The 14,202-nt window shown below is 42.3% G+C and overlaps 1 protein-coding gene across 1 annotated transcript in view; it reads right to left on the bottom strand.

Annotated features, from left to right (window-relative positions):
* The window catches only part of Cth (cystathionine gamma-lyase), a 32,098-nt gene extending 18,902 nt beyond the window's left edge, over window positions 1-13,196 (bottom strand). Inside the window, exons 1-6 of the mRNA XM_052178470.1 lie at window positions 13,004-13,196; window positions 7,948-8,029; window positions 7,320-7,415; window positions 5,758-5,867; window positions 2,036-2,167; window positions 144-201 (exon numbers count right to left, since the gene is read on the bottom strand). Coding sequence (XP_052034430.1) covers window positions 144-201; window positions 2,036-2,167; window positions 5,758-5,867; window positions 7,320-7,415; window positions 7,948-8,029; window positions 13,004-13,168 — 643 coding nt within the window. The 5' untranslated portion in view covers window positions 13,169-13,196. The remainder of the gene's footprint in view (window positions 1-143; window positions 202-2,035; window positions 2,168-5,757; window positions 5,868-7,319; window positions 7,416-7,947; window positions 8,030-13,003) is intronic.
* Between the last annotated feature and the right edge of the window lie 1,006 nt (window positions 13,197-14,202).

The following is a 14,202-nucleotide window of genomic DNA, read 5'->3' as shown; positions in this document are numbered from 1 at the left end:
CACTCTTTTTACTTTATCTTCAACACAAGTAACAAATACATCCTACACAGTAGCAGAAGAAACGGGTCCAAAACCCCAAGCTCTTCCTACCATCACCTATCTATGGTAAAGAATGTTTAAGATGCAGGCTAGGCTTATCTTACCATTCATGTATTTTGTAGCAGAGCACATACAAATATCAGCACCCAGAGCCAAAGGTCTCTGAAAGAAAACAATGGACATTTTTATTTCAAATGAGAAACCATCTGAAAAGCATGATTCCATCCACCTGCATCCGTCATATCTGATCCCAGATGAATATGTCTCTGCTCTTCTGTGTGAGAATCCACACAGCTTCAATTATCTGAGATCTACCCCTACAGTTCCTTCTACTAAAGAAGCTCCAAAAGAAAAAAAGAAAACAAACAAAAGACTGGGCTCTGTATCTGAAGGCATAAGTTGCGTGGTAACAAAAGGTAGGCCTGGTCTAAGCCTCCCTAAACCTGTTCCTTTACAGTTGTTGGCTGGCCATGGGCTTATTGCCTGCAGCAAAGACCTGAGCATTTTATGGCTTCTTAAACACATGGAGCAGTTTACGGAATCATCAAGCAATTTTTGTGCCAAGTGAGTACAAACAACCTTACTTAGATTTTTAATCATTAAAATAAAGGTACAAGGTGTTTGTTCACACTTGGTTTGTAATAAGCAAAGTCCTGCTCTGAAGCCATCCAGATTGAAGCACTGAGTTACAGCAGCCCAAATAAGCCAAGAATTCTTAGCTGTAACATGAGACAGGTGAAGCAGAAATTTCTATTTTAACATGAATTGATAATCAGCATACTTGCCATGCTAGTGCCTGCAACATGGACAACATCAGAGATTCATCCACCTAACAAGCCATGTCTTTACAGACTTAAGAGATCAGAAAGAGCTGCCCAATGATATTCTAGGGACAGGAAAGCTTAAAATACAAAGAAACCCCAAATCTCTCACCATCAAGGAGCCTCATAACCCTAACTCTGATGGCTCCTGGTGTCTCAACTCAGATGGCTGAGGAAGGGTTCAAAACAGGCAAGGAAGGCCAGGTAACTTCTGTTCACTGCTATAAAGGACCTCATTACTTCTCAAAGGCACAGAGTCTCTGAGACTTCACCTACCATGTTTCTATCCTTAGTGTATGTCTTAGGGTTTTATTCTTGTGATGAAACATCATGACCAAAAAGCAAGTTGTAGAGAAAAGAGTTCATTTAGCTTATATTTCCAGATTATAATCCATTATTGGAGGAAGTCAGGACAGGAACTCAAGCAGGGCTGGAACCTGGAAGCAGGAGCTGATGCAGAGGCCATGGAGGGTACTGCTTACTGGCTTGCTTCCCCTGGCTTGCTCAGCCTGCTTTCTTATAGAACCCAGGACCACCATCCCAGGGATGGTGCCACCCAGAATGAACTGGGACCACCCCCATCAATCATTAATTGAGAAAATGCCTTACAGCTGGATATCATGGAAGCATTTTTCACCTGAAGCTCCTTCTTCTCTGATGTTTCTACCGTGTGTCAGGTTGAAACATAAAACCAGCCTATATAGTATCTGTTCTTATAGATTCTGGCCTGACAATTGTGTTTAGTCCTATTCCCGGGGTTCACTGATCCCAGAAAAACTTCCAATAAAATAGTAACACAACTTTTTTTTTTGTTTTTTGGATTTTTTTTTTTTTTTTTTTTTAAACAGGGTTTCTCTGTATAGCCCTGGCTGTCCTGGAACTCACTTTGTAGACCAGGCTGGCCTCAAACTCAGAAATCCACCTGCCTCTGCCTCTGCCTCCCAGAGTGCTGGGATTACAGATGTGTGCCACCACCGCCCAGCTGTAATACAACTTTTAACATAACAAATATTAACTAATGTAAAAAAAAAATAAAGTCCAAATCTGATTCTTTGTCTAATCAATAATAGTTATCTCATACGTTTGATAATGATTATATTACAAAGTAGACCGCTCCCTTTTAAATTACAGATTATAGTGTAGTTTATTAATCACAGCACAAACCCTTTATTTACCTGGAAATATGCAGACATGAAAGTGTTATCTACAACCAAAATGATGTCTCTGTGTTTGTGAACAATTCGTGCGCAGGCTTCGATGTCAGCCAACTTCAAGGTTGGGTTTGTGGGTGTCTCAATCCAAACAAGCTGCAATAATTCAGCAAACAGCAATATGTAAAAACATATGGCATATACATACATCTCACACGCAACAATGTAGAAGGCAACTACTTGCCATGATAGAAAGGCTTAAACAATACAGGTGGAATGCTTAAGTCCCGGTCTGAGCTTCCCCTACAAACTTCTCATAGGCTATTGCTTCATAAACTCTCTTCTTTCTTCCTCTGGTTCATCTGAATAAAAGCGCTGGTGATATTTATCTTAAAGAACAATTGTTAGGCTCAAATGAGGTTATGTGTATTTAATAAGAAAAAGTTAATTGTGTAATTATCCCAGAGACTTGTGTCTGGAACTTCTGTTCTCAAAAACAGATAATATAGGTTGTATAAAAAGAATATCCTTGCTCTCGAGAAGTAGCTCAGTAAACACCTTGCCTAGCATGCATGAAGCCTGGAATCAATCCCTAGCACTTCATAAACCAGAAGGGATTGGTGGAGAGTTGTGATGCCTATTTTCCCATCATTCAAGCAGCAGAGGCAGAAGAACCACAAATTCAAGGTTACCATCAGCTACTAAGGACACCCTCAGAGTTAAATAATGACAACGGCACTAGACACACTAAACCTGAGGAAATGCATTAGGCTGAAGAAAAGAAGTGGCAATCATGCAGAAAACCAGGTCCACTGGCAGTGATCACACAGCTCTACCACAATCCAGCCATGATGTGCACCCTCAATAGTTACTGAAAAGGCCAAATGAGAACTAGGTTAAATAAAGTGTATCTGCTTTGAAATGTATTATCCACAGCTTTCTCTTAGAAGAACTAATGGCTTTTTATTACCTATATAGCCAGACAAGATATCCAGCTGAATGCACTCCCTGGTCTGGAAGTTCACTAATAAAAAGTAGTTTAAATTTTTTTGATTTACTTAAAAACCTATAAAAATGACTCCTGGGTAAAAATTCTCATTGAGATAAAACAAACAAACATGAATGAAAACAAGTACCTAAGTATAAAACCTGTTTTACATGGACTTTAAAACTTGACTGCAGGGGTTAGAGAGATGGCTCAATGGTTAAAAGCACTTGTTCATGAGCCCAGGGTTAGATTCCCAGCACCTCATAGTGGCTCTCAACCATCTGTAATTCTAGTTCTAAGGGATCCATCGCCCTCCACAGGTAGTGGGCACACATAGTACACATAAGTACATGGAAACAAAACACCCATACACATAAAATAAATAAATCTCACATATGCAGAACTTCAAAAGTAGAACCTGTTTCCAGGGAAATGTATTAATGCAAGTGAGAAGCAACAAATAAAATTGTATGAACAAAATTTATCATACTTATGATCTGACTCTCTTCCCCTGGGAACACTCAGATCAGCTATTTGAATAATTCTTCTCTCAAGCAAGATAAAAATACAACTTCCTTGAAAACAAAGCTTACTTAGTAAAAGCTGCCCCAGAGTTAATCTAGAAGAAATCCTTTGTGTGAAGGACTTTCACCTTTTAGCATTCACTGCCACATGAGCTTGGGTACAAGTCTAATGTTTTAATTCTTAGCAGAGAGTTGGAAAGGCTCATTCATAAAAGACCCTGGTCTTTCACTCCTGCAGAATTTAAATGAGGTTCCCAAATGCCACATCTGCTACTCAGGCACAAATACCTTCCATGGCTCACAAGCTTCCCAGGACCGAGATCAAAGCCACTGGACCAAGGAGGTCTATGGTCTTTGAATCATGCTCACTTGGTATGTCTGAGAACTATGTACTCTTGAATTTAAATTTCTAGCAACAACAACAAAATAGATTGAGTGGAGCTGAGAGATTAAACCCACACTAGCTTCTAACAATGCACATACTTTTTTTAAACTTACTGTTAAAACATTAACCTACAAGACAGGGGTCAGTTTTAAAAGGCCATGCCATGCCTCTCTATGACTTTCTACTGGGACAGAGAGTTAAGAAGCAGGCTGTGCTATGACTAACAGCAGTCCATGCGTACCAGGCTCATTCATGCTTTTTGTCATGTACACAATAGTGAACTAAATCATATGACGTGAAACTTATAAAAGTCTGATATTTCCTTTGTTCTTGAGATTGCTGTGGAAATTTACTTTAAATAGGCTCCACTGACATCCCCCACCACCCTCATGGTAGCATATCTCTCTCTCTCTCTCTCTCTCTCTCTCTCTCTCTCTCTCTCATCCTTTTTTCAAAAAGGGAGTTTATTTTTAGTTATGGGAGCATATATATGTCTGTGTGTGAGTCTATGCATGCAAGTACAGGTGTCTAAAGAGGCCAAAGGCATCAGATTTCTTGAAGCTGAAGTTATAGGCAGTTATGAGCCATCTAGTGTAGAGTGTCAGAAACCAAATATGGGTCCCCTGCAAGAGGAGTACAAGCTCTTCACCACTAAGCCATTATCCAGCTGCTCATTCTCCTCTTAAAGCTTCTCTTAAAGCTCCTCTCTGTGTTTTATATTTATTTATTACTTTTTGAATGTGTATTCAGTGTTCTGCCTGTGTATCTATCTATCTGCATACCATACACATGCCTGGTACTTTCATTTTTTTTATTTTATTTTATCTTTTTTTACATTGCAAATGATTTCCCCCTTTTCTGGGTCCCCACTCCCCGCATGTCCCATAAGCCCTCTTCCGTCCCCCTATTCTTCCACCCACCCCTTCCCACTTCCCTGTTCTGGAATTCCCCTATACTCTTGCACTGAGTCTTTCCAGAACCAGGGACCACTCCTCCATTCTTTTTGGACATCATTTAATTTGTGGATTATGTCCTGGGTATTCAAAGTTTCTAGGCTAATATCCACTTATCAGTGAGTGCATACCATGATTGATCTTTTGAGACTGGGTTACCTCACTTAGTATGATGTTCTCCAGCTCCATCCATTTGTCTATGAATTTCATGAATTCATTGTTTCTAATGGCTGAATAGTACTCCATTTGTAAATATACCACATTTTTTGTATCCATTCCTCCGTTGAAGGACATCTAGGTTCTTTCCAGCTTCTGGCTACTACAAATAGGGCTGCTATGAACATAGTGGAGCATGTGTCCTTATTGCATGCTGAAGAATCCTCTGGATATATGCCCAGTAGTAGTATAACAGGGTCCTCAGGAAGTGACATTCGACTGGTACTTTCAAAGGCCAGAAGAAGACATTGGCTCCTCTGGGACTCAAGTCATAGATGGTTGTGAGCCACCAAACCCTCATCTTCTTCAAGAGCAACAAGTGTTCTTGACCACTGAACCATCTTTTTAGCCCCTCCACTCCAGGTTTTAAAGGGAAATCTCCCCTTTCTTTTAAAGCCCTGTCATGTGGTTTTAAATATATTGTACCATTTTCTGTTTAATGTTCTATTTCTCCCTCCTGTCTCAAAGCCCAGTTGAAATTCCACTAGAGAATTTGTGTCTACACTCCAGGCAATTGTAGCTGCCAAGCAATGGAGGCTCTAATCCATGTCAAACTCAGTGTTTCCAACAGACTCAATAAAATAGTATTTGAATTTAAATTACATCTTCTAGTAAAAAGAAAGTATGGGTGTCACACATCACAGGAAAAACAGACAAAGATCAAAAGCCAATCTAGTTACCTTGGTTTGTGGTGTAATCGCTGCCTCTAGCAATTTGGTTTTGGAACAATCCACAAAAGAAATCTTCAGTCCAAATTCGGGCGCCACCCTTCTGAAGTACCTGTTGGTGCCTGAGGCAGAAGACAGATTATAAGCAGAGAACACGATGTCAGGAAGTATCTGCTCTTGGCAGACCTCCATACTTCCAGAAGAACTCTCCCAAAAATAAAAAAATAAAAAGGTAGCAACTTCAATGTAGCTAAGCAACATGGTTTGACATACCACAGAGCCAAACAAAATATACTTGATGCATAGGAGTGACAAGAGGCAGAACCATGCCTCAAACTCCCCTTTCTCTACTCTTCCAACACAGCACCTTCTGTAAAAATCTCTGCATGTACACGCATGCATGTATAAGACAGAACCATTCCTCAAACTCCCCTTTCTCTACTCTTCCAACACAGCCTCTTCTGTAAAAATCTCTGCATGTACATGCATGCATGTATAAGACAGGGTCTTGGTGCCAACAGTCCCAACTGATGTATCTACAACACAGCTCCTGTGCCTAAGTCTCAGGAATCATTACAAAGAGGGAGCAGAAAGCTGGAAGTTTGCTGTGAGACTGAGTGTGGGAAAAGTGGTCCTCCCCAGAGTGGAGCCCCCGAGTTGGTTATTCAATACCCTGATTGTAAACATACAGGTAGCATTACATAGACTGAGCAAGTTGTATTTATGTATTTAGGAAAACACACACACACACACACACACACACATACACACACACACACACACACACACACACACACACGCGCGCGCGCGCGCGCGCGCGCGCGCCAACAATAATCAAAGAAAAAGAGGCAATGAATTTGAGAGGATACTCATGGAGGGATGTATATGTGCATGGGAAAAGTTGAAGGGAGGAAAAGGAAAATGATGTAATCATATTATCATTTCAAAAATATGTATTAAAAAACAGAGACTCCATGAAGCTCAATTGACCTCAAACTCACTATATAGCCCAAGCTGGCCAATTCATGGCAATTCTCCTGCCTCAGCCTCCTGAGTGCTAGGATCCTAGGCACAAGCAATTGTCAGCAGTTTCTTCATAGTAAGCAAGTCTAAAGCAAATGAGTCATTACTGGCAAGATGCACAAGTCAAAGACTCTGGACACCAAGAGTAACCTGAGCTTGATATCAGGACTCACAGGGTAGAAGGAGAGAACTGCCTCTCAGAAATTGTTTTCCTATGACACCATGTATCTTGACAGCATAACCCATACTGAATGTACATCTGCCTCTCAGAAATTGTTTTCCTGTGATGCCATGTGTCTCGACAGCATAACCCATACTGAATGCACATGGCTGATCAAGTCCTACATCCTTGTTCTAGCATCTTACACACAATTCTTATCAGAAAGTCTCTTCTGGGAGCTTCTGGAACACAAAGTCTGAACCCCATTGAGATGCCTGCCACGCCTTTGAAAGAACATCATCCCTGAAAGTGGTAATGGTGCCAATGTAATTCAAGACTTATTGCTCTCTTCAAAGTACACCTGGCACACCTGAAATGAGATATCACCTACCTCCATACACTTCATCCATGCAAATGACTTCATCTCCTGCTTTCAAAAGATGGGTAATCGTAATGGTGGCAGCTAGCCCTGATGCGAAGGACAAACCTACCAGGAACAGCAAATTCAAGTAAGCTAAGACCCAAAATCTTAACAACAACCTAGTGCCACCTGTACTGTGGTTCCCCTGGCTTACTGAGCTGCTGCTGCTACTCCTCTGAGGTCCTCCAATTAATGTCTCAAGAGCCCTTTAATCTCTTCACTAGTCTGATCACTTAGCATCATTTATATTGAAAATACAAAGATAACTTAACCAGAACTTACTCCCCAGAAAAGGTTGAAGGAGTGAGTTCCTTCCCTCTGAGAGTATATTATCAAAGATTTGGGGGTTGACAACTGAGCATAGTGATAGCCGGAGATGAAGAGTATAGTGCGAGCTACCGTTCTGCTTGGTCCTTACTCTATCTAACTAGTGAGAGCACGCTTGCACATCCCAGGTGAAGACACTGCCAAAGGAGTCACTGTCTTAGGAAAGTGCAAATTTGGAAGACGGGGATCTCTATTTTCTATCTTCTATGCCTCTGTGGTCCCTAGACAGTTAAAGGGAATCTGGCTTTCATTCCAGATGTGAGTCTCTTACAGTGCTTTGCCCCATCCAATGCAGCCACTGCTTTTTCCAAGCAATTCCTCGTTGGATTTCCAGAGCGGCCATATACAAAACCCTGAAAATAAGAAAAGGAGGAAGAGAAACAGGATTTATTATTCATCATCTTAAGAACTTTTGGTTATTATCAGAGCTCATGAAGACATGGTTACAGTTACAGGCCCATCCCACCATGATTGCTTTCTATTTGCAGCATTGTTGTGGCTAAGGCAGTATAGAGAGGCTCAAGACATAACCAAAGGTGGGGCTGGAGAGATGGCTCAGTGGTTAAAGATGCTTGGTACTCTTTTAGAGGCTCTACTTCAATTCCAAAAACCCACGTGTCAGTTCACTATGTCTAGAACTCCAGTTCCAGCAGTCCAAGGCCTTCTTCTGGCCTCTGCAGGTACTGCATGCCTGTGGCACACAGACAGACATGCTGACAAAACATCTATACACAAAATAAGAATGAGTAAACTGTATGAGAATGATGTGTCTGCCATGAGTTAGAATGATGTACCTGGCCGGGCAGTGGTGGCGCACGCCTTTAATCCCAGCACTTGGGAGAGGCAGGCAGATTTGAGTTTGAAGCCAAGGCTACACAGAAACCCTGTCTTGAAAAACCAAACAAACAAACAAACAAAAACAGAATGATGTACCTGCCACTTATGAGCTCAGTACGAGTAGGGAAACATTCCAACGAGTAGGGAAACATTCCAACCGTCAATCTGGGGTTGGGAGGAAATACACGTTTGCTTGCAAGGTTGTGAAGATGAAAGGGGGTAGGCATAAATCCCTCAGCATGCAGCCCTAACCACTCACTAGGTAGGTGGTAGTCCTTAACATTAGACTAATTATTAGACCAATTAGACCAGTATGTTAGCCTCACCCTCTCCTTATAAGATGGGCGCATTAGGAAAAGGGAAGTGCATGCATCTAACCTGTGCTTCTCTTCCCAAGGCATAATACAGGTTCATTTAGCACACAAGTGCTCAGGGTTCAGATCTTAACCCTATAAAAATTGACTCAAGCCAGATGGTGGTGGCGCATGCCTTTAATCCCAGCACTTCGGAGGCAGAGGCAGGCGGATTTCTGAGTTTGAGGCCAGCCTTGTCTCCAGAGCGAGTTCCAGGACAGCCAGGGCTACACAGAGAAACCCTGTCTCAAGTAAAAAAAAAAAAAAAAAAAAAAAAAAAAAAAAAAACTGACTCAAAACAAAAGGAGGAAGCTATTCTCAGTAAGGATCCTCCTGTGTCAAGCTCTCTTTGCAATTAAGTTCTACCCTTTATACTTAAGATTCGTGTAATCATTTTATTTAGCCTTGTGACCTACTTGGAGAATAGTGCAGCCAAATGTTGTAAGACCTGGAAATGGGAAATGTGAGGGCTACAACTAATCCTAGGATCTAAGATCCTGGGGTCATACACATCTGCAGGGGATTTCTGAGTTCGAGGCCAGCCTGGTCTACAGAGTGAGCTAGGACAGCCAGGGCTACATAGAGAAACACTGTCTCGATAAAAAACAAAAACAAAAACAAAAACAAAAAATATACACATCTGCAATCCCAGCAGAAGAAAGTTAGATCTGTGAGTTCGAGGCCATCTCTGGCTACTTAGAGAGAGACTGTCTCAAAAACAATCAAACAAACAAAGAAACAAAACATCCTACAATTTTCTTGGCTTACACAGTACACCATTATTTACACCCCTGTTTCAGACTCTAGTCTTCTTAGACTAGTGTTAGTAATGATAATTTTAAGAGTTTCCTCCTAAGTTAGATAAACAGTTTACAGGACTCTGGGACTCAATCACTACCTGGATGCTAACTCACCAACTCACCCTACAAAGTCTTGGCTTCTAGAACAGCCCAGTACTCACATAAATATTCATAAGCATGCAGACATTTAACTTCCAGAGTAGGAGGGCTTCTTTTGTTGGCAAATTACCTTGTGCTTTCCACAGCTTTTCAAATGGAACTAAAGATTTCAGATACTTCTCACTGCTGCAGGGCTATGTTATCTTTTGGAGATTGAGCACATACTGGATTTAACCACTCCTGTTTGCTCTCTGAACCATTTAAACATTAGTATCATACTGGAATGCTCAATTACTACGCACTGTTCCACACAAGCAGCAAAGCCTACCCAGGAAAGGCACACTTGGAGGAGGTGATGTGCTCGTTTTGAATGCAAATCATCAGGAGTATCTTAGCCTGTTATAGAGATAGTTTGGGGACTTCACCTCACACACACACACACACACACACACACACACACAAAAGGGCTATTTGTAAGAACTTTAACTGACTTAGAACACAGAAAAGCAGTATCCAGAGCAGTCAAGGCCTGAGAATGAGCAGCAATTGCTTTGGTAACCATTGTCCTCTGAACCTGGGGAAATTTTTAATATTCCAAGACCCATTTGGTAAGCCACCAAAATGGAAGATGCCATGAGATTCACAAGACTGCATTTTACTGGCTTTACTAGTCACTTGGTCACTTGTGTGTGTTTGAGTCTGGGTCAGTTTCCTTTTTTATAAAAGGATTTGACACCTGCCCTCTGACCTGGCTGCTGTGTTCAAAGGGAAACAGCAAGACAGGAAGACTGCAAACTATCACAAAGTTTACAACAGTAACAGCTTGTGTAGTGTGTTCTATCATTACCCCAGTTTACACAGGGTCATCTCAAGTCTTGGATGGGTTAAATAGCTTCTTCCAGGTTACCCAGCCAGAAGAGCTGATGTAAGAATTAAAACCCATGTGCTGCTCACAAACCCATGTGCTTAGTCACAAAGCCACACTACTTAGATCAATGGTTGCCAATCTTCCTGATGCTGTGACCCTTTAATACACAACTCCTCATGGTGCAGTAACCCCCAACTAATTATTTTTGTTGCTACCTCATAACTGTAATTTTGCTGCTGTTAGGAGTTATAATGTAAATATCTGACATGTGACCCTAGTGAAAGGAGTGTTCCACTCCCAAAGTGGTCACTGCCCAGAGTTTGAGAACTGCTGGCTTAGATGATGAAATGGCTTGAATGATTACTTAATTCAGTTACAGTGCAGCACCATGCAGCCAGTTGAAGAAGGGAGGGGTTCAAGATAAATTAAAGCCCAGTTTCATGACTCATGAGCCTTGGTACCCCTAGTGCTGGTCACACTACATCTCAGCTATCTCATTCTGAACAGAGACCTTAGTTCATGCTAGGATCCTCCTTGTTAACCTTGAATGAGACTCTGCAAGTAATACAAATAGATTCGAAGGATGCATTTGGTACATAAATACTCATTAGCTATTAACTGAACACACTTATTGAAACTAATCTTAATTCTAGGACTTTCATTGTTATATGTGTGAGTGTGTGTGTGTGTGTGTGTGTGTGTGTGTGTGTGTATGACAGAGACAGACAGAAAGAGGAGAAACTGAGGGTAGGGAGGGAAGAAGGAAGAGAAGGAAAGGGAGAGACTGAGGGAGGAGGAAGAGAAGGAAAGGGAGAAGGAGATAGAGAATACAAACCTCTGGGTGCTTCAAAGGACAACTACAGGCTATAGGAGTTTGTTCTCTCCTTCCATCCTATGGATTATGGGATTGAATCATAGTAGTCAGGTCTGGTGACAAGCACCTTTATATACCTGCTGTGATTAAAAAACACCTTGACCAAAAGCAACTTGGGGAGGAAAGGGTTTATTTTACTTCCATCATGGAAAGCAGTTAGGACAGGAGCCTGGAGGCAAGAACTAATGCAGAGGTTACGAAGAGGTGCTTTTTGCTGGCTTGCTCACCCAAGTTCTTATGGAACCCGGACCACCAGCCTGGGGGTGAGGAGACGTTCCCACCCACAAAGGACTTGTCCTTCCCATCAATCTCTAATTATAAAAATGTCTGCTTACTGGGTAATGCTGACACGTGTTCATTTCAGCTGTGAGATCTTTCCATACTGGACTGCACTGGAGTCTCCCCACTGGCGAGCAGCACCTCGGACTGCTCTGGCCTCTCTGCCCCGTGCTTTCTCAAGATAAAAGTCCCCAGCATCTTCCTGCTTCCCTGGTCATTTACTTATGGGTGTACCTGTGTATGTGGACATGAACATGCCACAGCACACGTGTGTATGTGCACATGAACATGCCACAGCACACCTGTGGAGGCAACAGGGCAGCTTTCAGTTTTCTGACCCACCACATAGGTCCTGGGACTCGAACTCAGGTCGCCAAGCTTGGCAGCATCCTGACCCTTTACCTGCTGAGCCGCCTCACTAGCTCACTTTTCCGTGAAGATGTTTTCAACCAAAGCTGTGTACTAGGAAATTTAAATACAGAGCACATTGTTTGCCTAAAATAGGAATGGAATGAAAATGGCAAAAGTCTATAGAGACATTATGTATATCTGTTAAAATTTCTCTTTCTTTCTCTTTTTCTTTCTTTTGCATTTTTGTTTGGTTGGTCTTTGTTGGGTTTTGGCTTTTGGGTTTTTTTGGGGGGGAGGGGGAGGGTTAGTTTTTTGGTTTTGGAGACAGGGTTTCTCTGTGTAACAACTCTGGATATCCAGGAACTCACAGAGACCCAATCGCCCTTACGTTCCAAGCATTAAAAGGATTAAAAGCAGGAGCCACCACATGCAGCTCTGTTACAAATTTCTACTTTACCCAAAATACAAAAATTTTTTTAAAAAGTATTATTTTTTTTCCTGAAAACACTGTCTTAGAAAGTAATAGTCTCTATGAAAAATAAAAATGTGACATCACTAACAAAAAAAAAAAAAAAAAAAAAAAAAATGTCTGCTTACAGCCTGATCTTCTGGAGGCATTTTATCAACTGAGGTTCCCTTCCTCTCAGATGACTATAGCTTGATTCAAGTTGCTATAAAACTAGTCAACCCAATTGCTGAACCATCTCACCAGCCCAAGACCCTTCATTTTGCAAAGTAGAACTGACTGCAGGTAGCTTAGATGCTACAGAATTCAACAACTTACAATTCTGATTTTTAACTGAAAAATCACAGAGACAGCATGCCCTGGGCGCTCCCAGTCAGCCCATCCCTGCCCGGCTGCTCACCGAGGACTGGCCTGGAAAGTCCTGCTTGAACGTAGTGGCCAGTGAAATGGGCATCACCACGGCATGCGAATTCCACTGCTCTGGCTCTTGTCCCACATGGATGGCCTGAGTGGCGAAATGCTGGAAGCTGGGCCGGAAGCCGCTCGAGGAGGCGTCCTTCTGCATGCTGGGGCGGGTGAGTGTAGCTTTGCCTAGTAAGACACCGACTAAAGCCTTCTGGAGCTTGGCGCTTATATCCAAGGCGGGGAGGGGCCGATGCGGCCAATCAGCGCTGGTCTCTAGGTGGTGGCCCTGCTCTTTGGTCAGCAGTGGGGTGTTGCTGGAGCGTTCCTGCCCCGCCTCCCAGGGGCAATGAGCAGTGCCCGCTTCTCTCTCTGGCCAAGATCCCGCCTTAAAGCCTAAGCTTTGCTCCCAAAAGATACAGCCTTGACCTAATTTTACACCTTGTCGGGGAAACCTGGGAGTTTAAGGCGTTTCTGTTCCTGGGAAGTCGAACCTAAAACTCTGAAACACGAATTTGAAAGGCGTTAAGGAATAAACAATTGTTTTTAAAAGCTATGGCTTGTAACAATCTACGGAAGAGCAAACACGGTTTGCTTTTCAAATTAGCTTCAGACACACTCACCTTCAGGCACCAAGTGTACACTGCTGGAGGCACAGGGAAAGTGGGTAGCCTCTCCTTTTAAAGTATGTTCTCAGTCTGAATATATTTTAATGATTATGCTATATCTGAGTATTTTTTAATGTTTATTTTGTGTGTGTGTGTGTGTCTGTGTGTCTGTGTGTCTGTGTGTCTGTGTTGCATGCTTGCTGTCTCCAGAGGTCAGAAAGGCTGTTGGATCCCCTTGAAACTGCATTTATAAACAGATGTGATCGACATGTGGGAGAGGGAGCCAAGCCCTGGTGCTCCGGAACCGACGCTCCTTCGGGCAATGCTCTTGCTCCCTGAGCCATCTCTAAAACCAGGTGGTACATTTTGATGTGACCACACAGAACACCCGGGAGCAGAAGGGCCTGAAACAGTTTTGATTCCAGCTCTAAGTACAGTTGGTAAACCCTGAGTTACAGAAACATAATCATTTTCTATATATTTGTGTGCTTGTATGTTTTTTGTTTATTTTTGGTTTGTTTTGTTTTTGAGACAGGGTTTCTCTGTGTAGCCCTGGGTGTCTTGGAACTCACTCTGTAGACCAGGCTGA

Source organism: Apodemus sylvaticus, chromosome 4 (assembly GCF_947179515.1).
Source record: "Apodemus sylvaticus chromosome 4, mApoSyl1.1, whole genome shotgun sequence".
Classification (NCBI taxonomy): Eukaryota; Metazoa; Chordata; class Mammalia; order Rodentia; family Muridae; genus Apodemus; species Apodemus sylvaticus.
The sequence above is the reverse complement of the archived record's forward strand: the minus strand, read 5'-3'. Positions and strand labels throughout refer to the sequence as shown.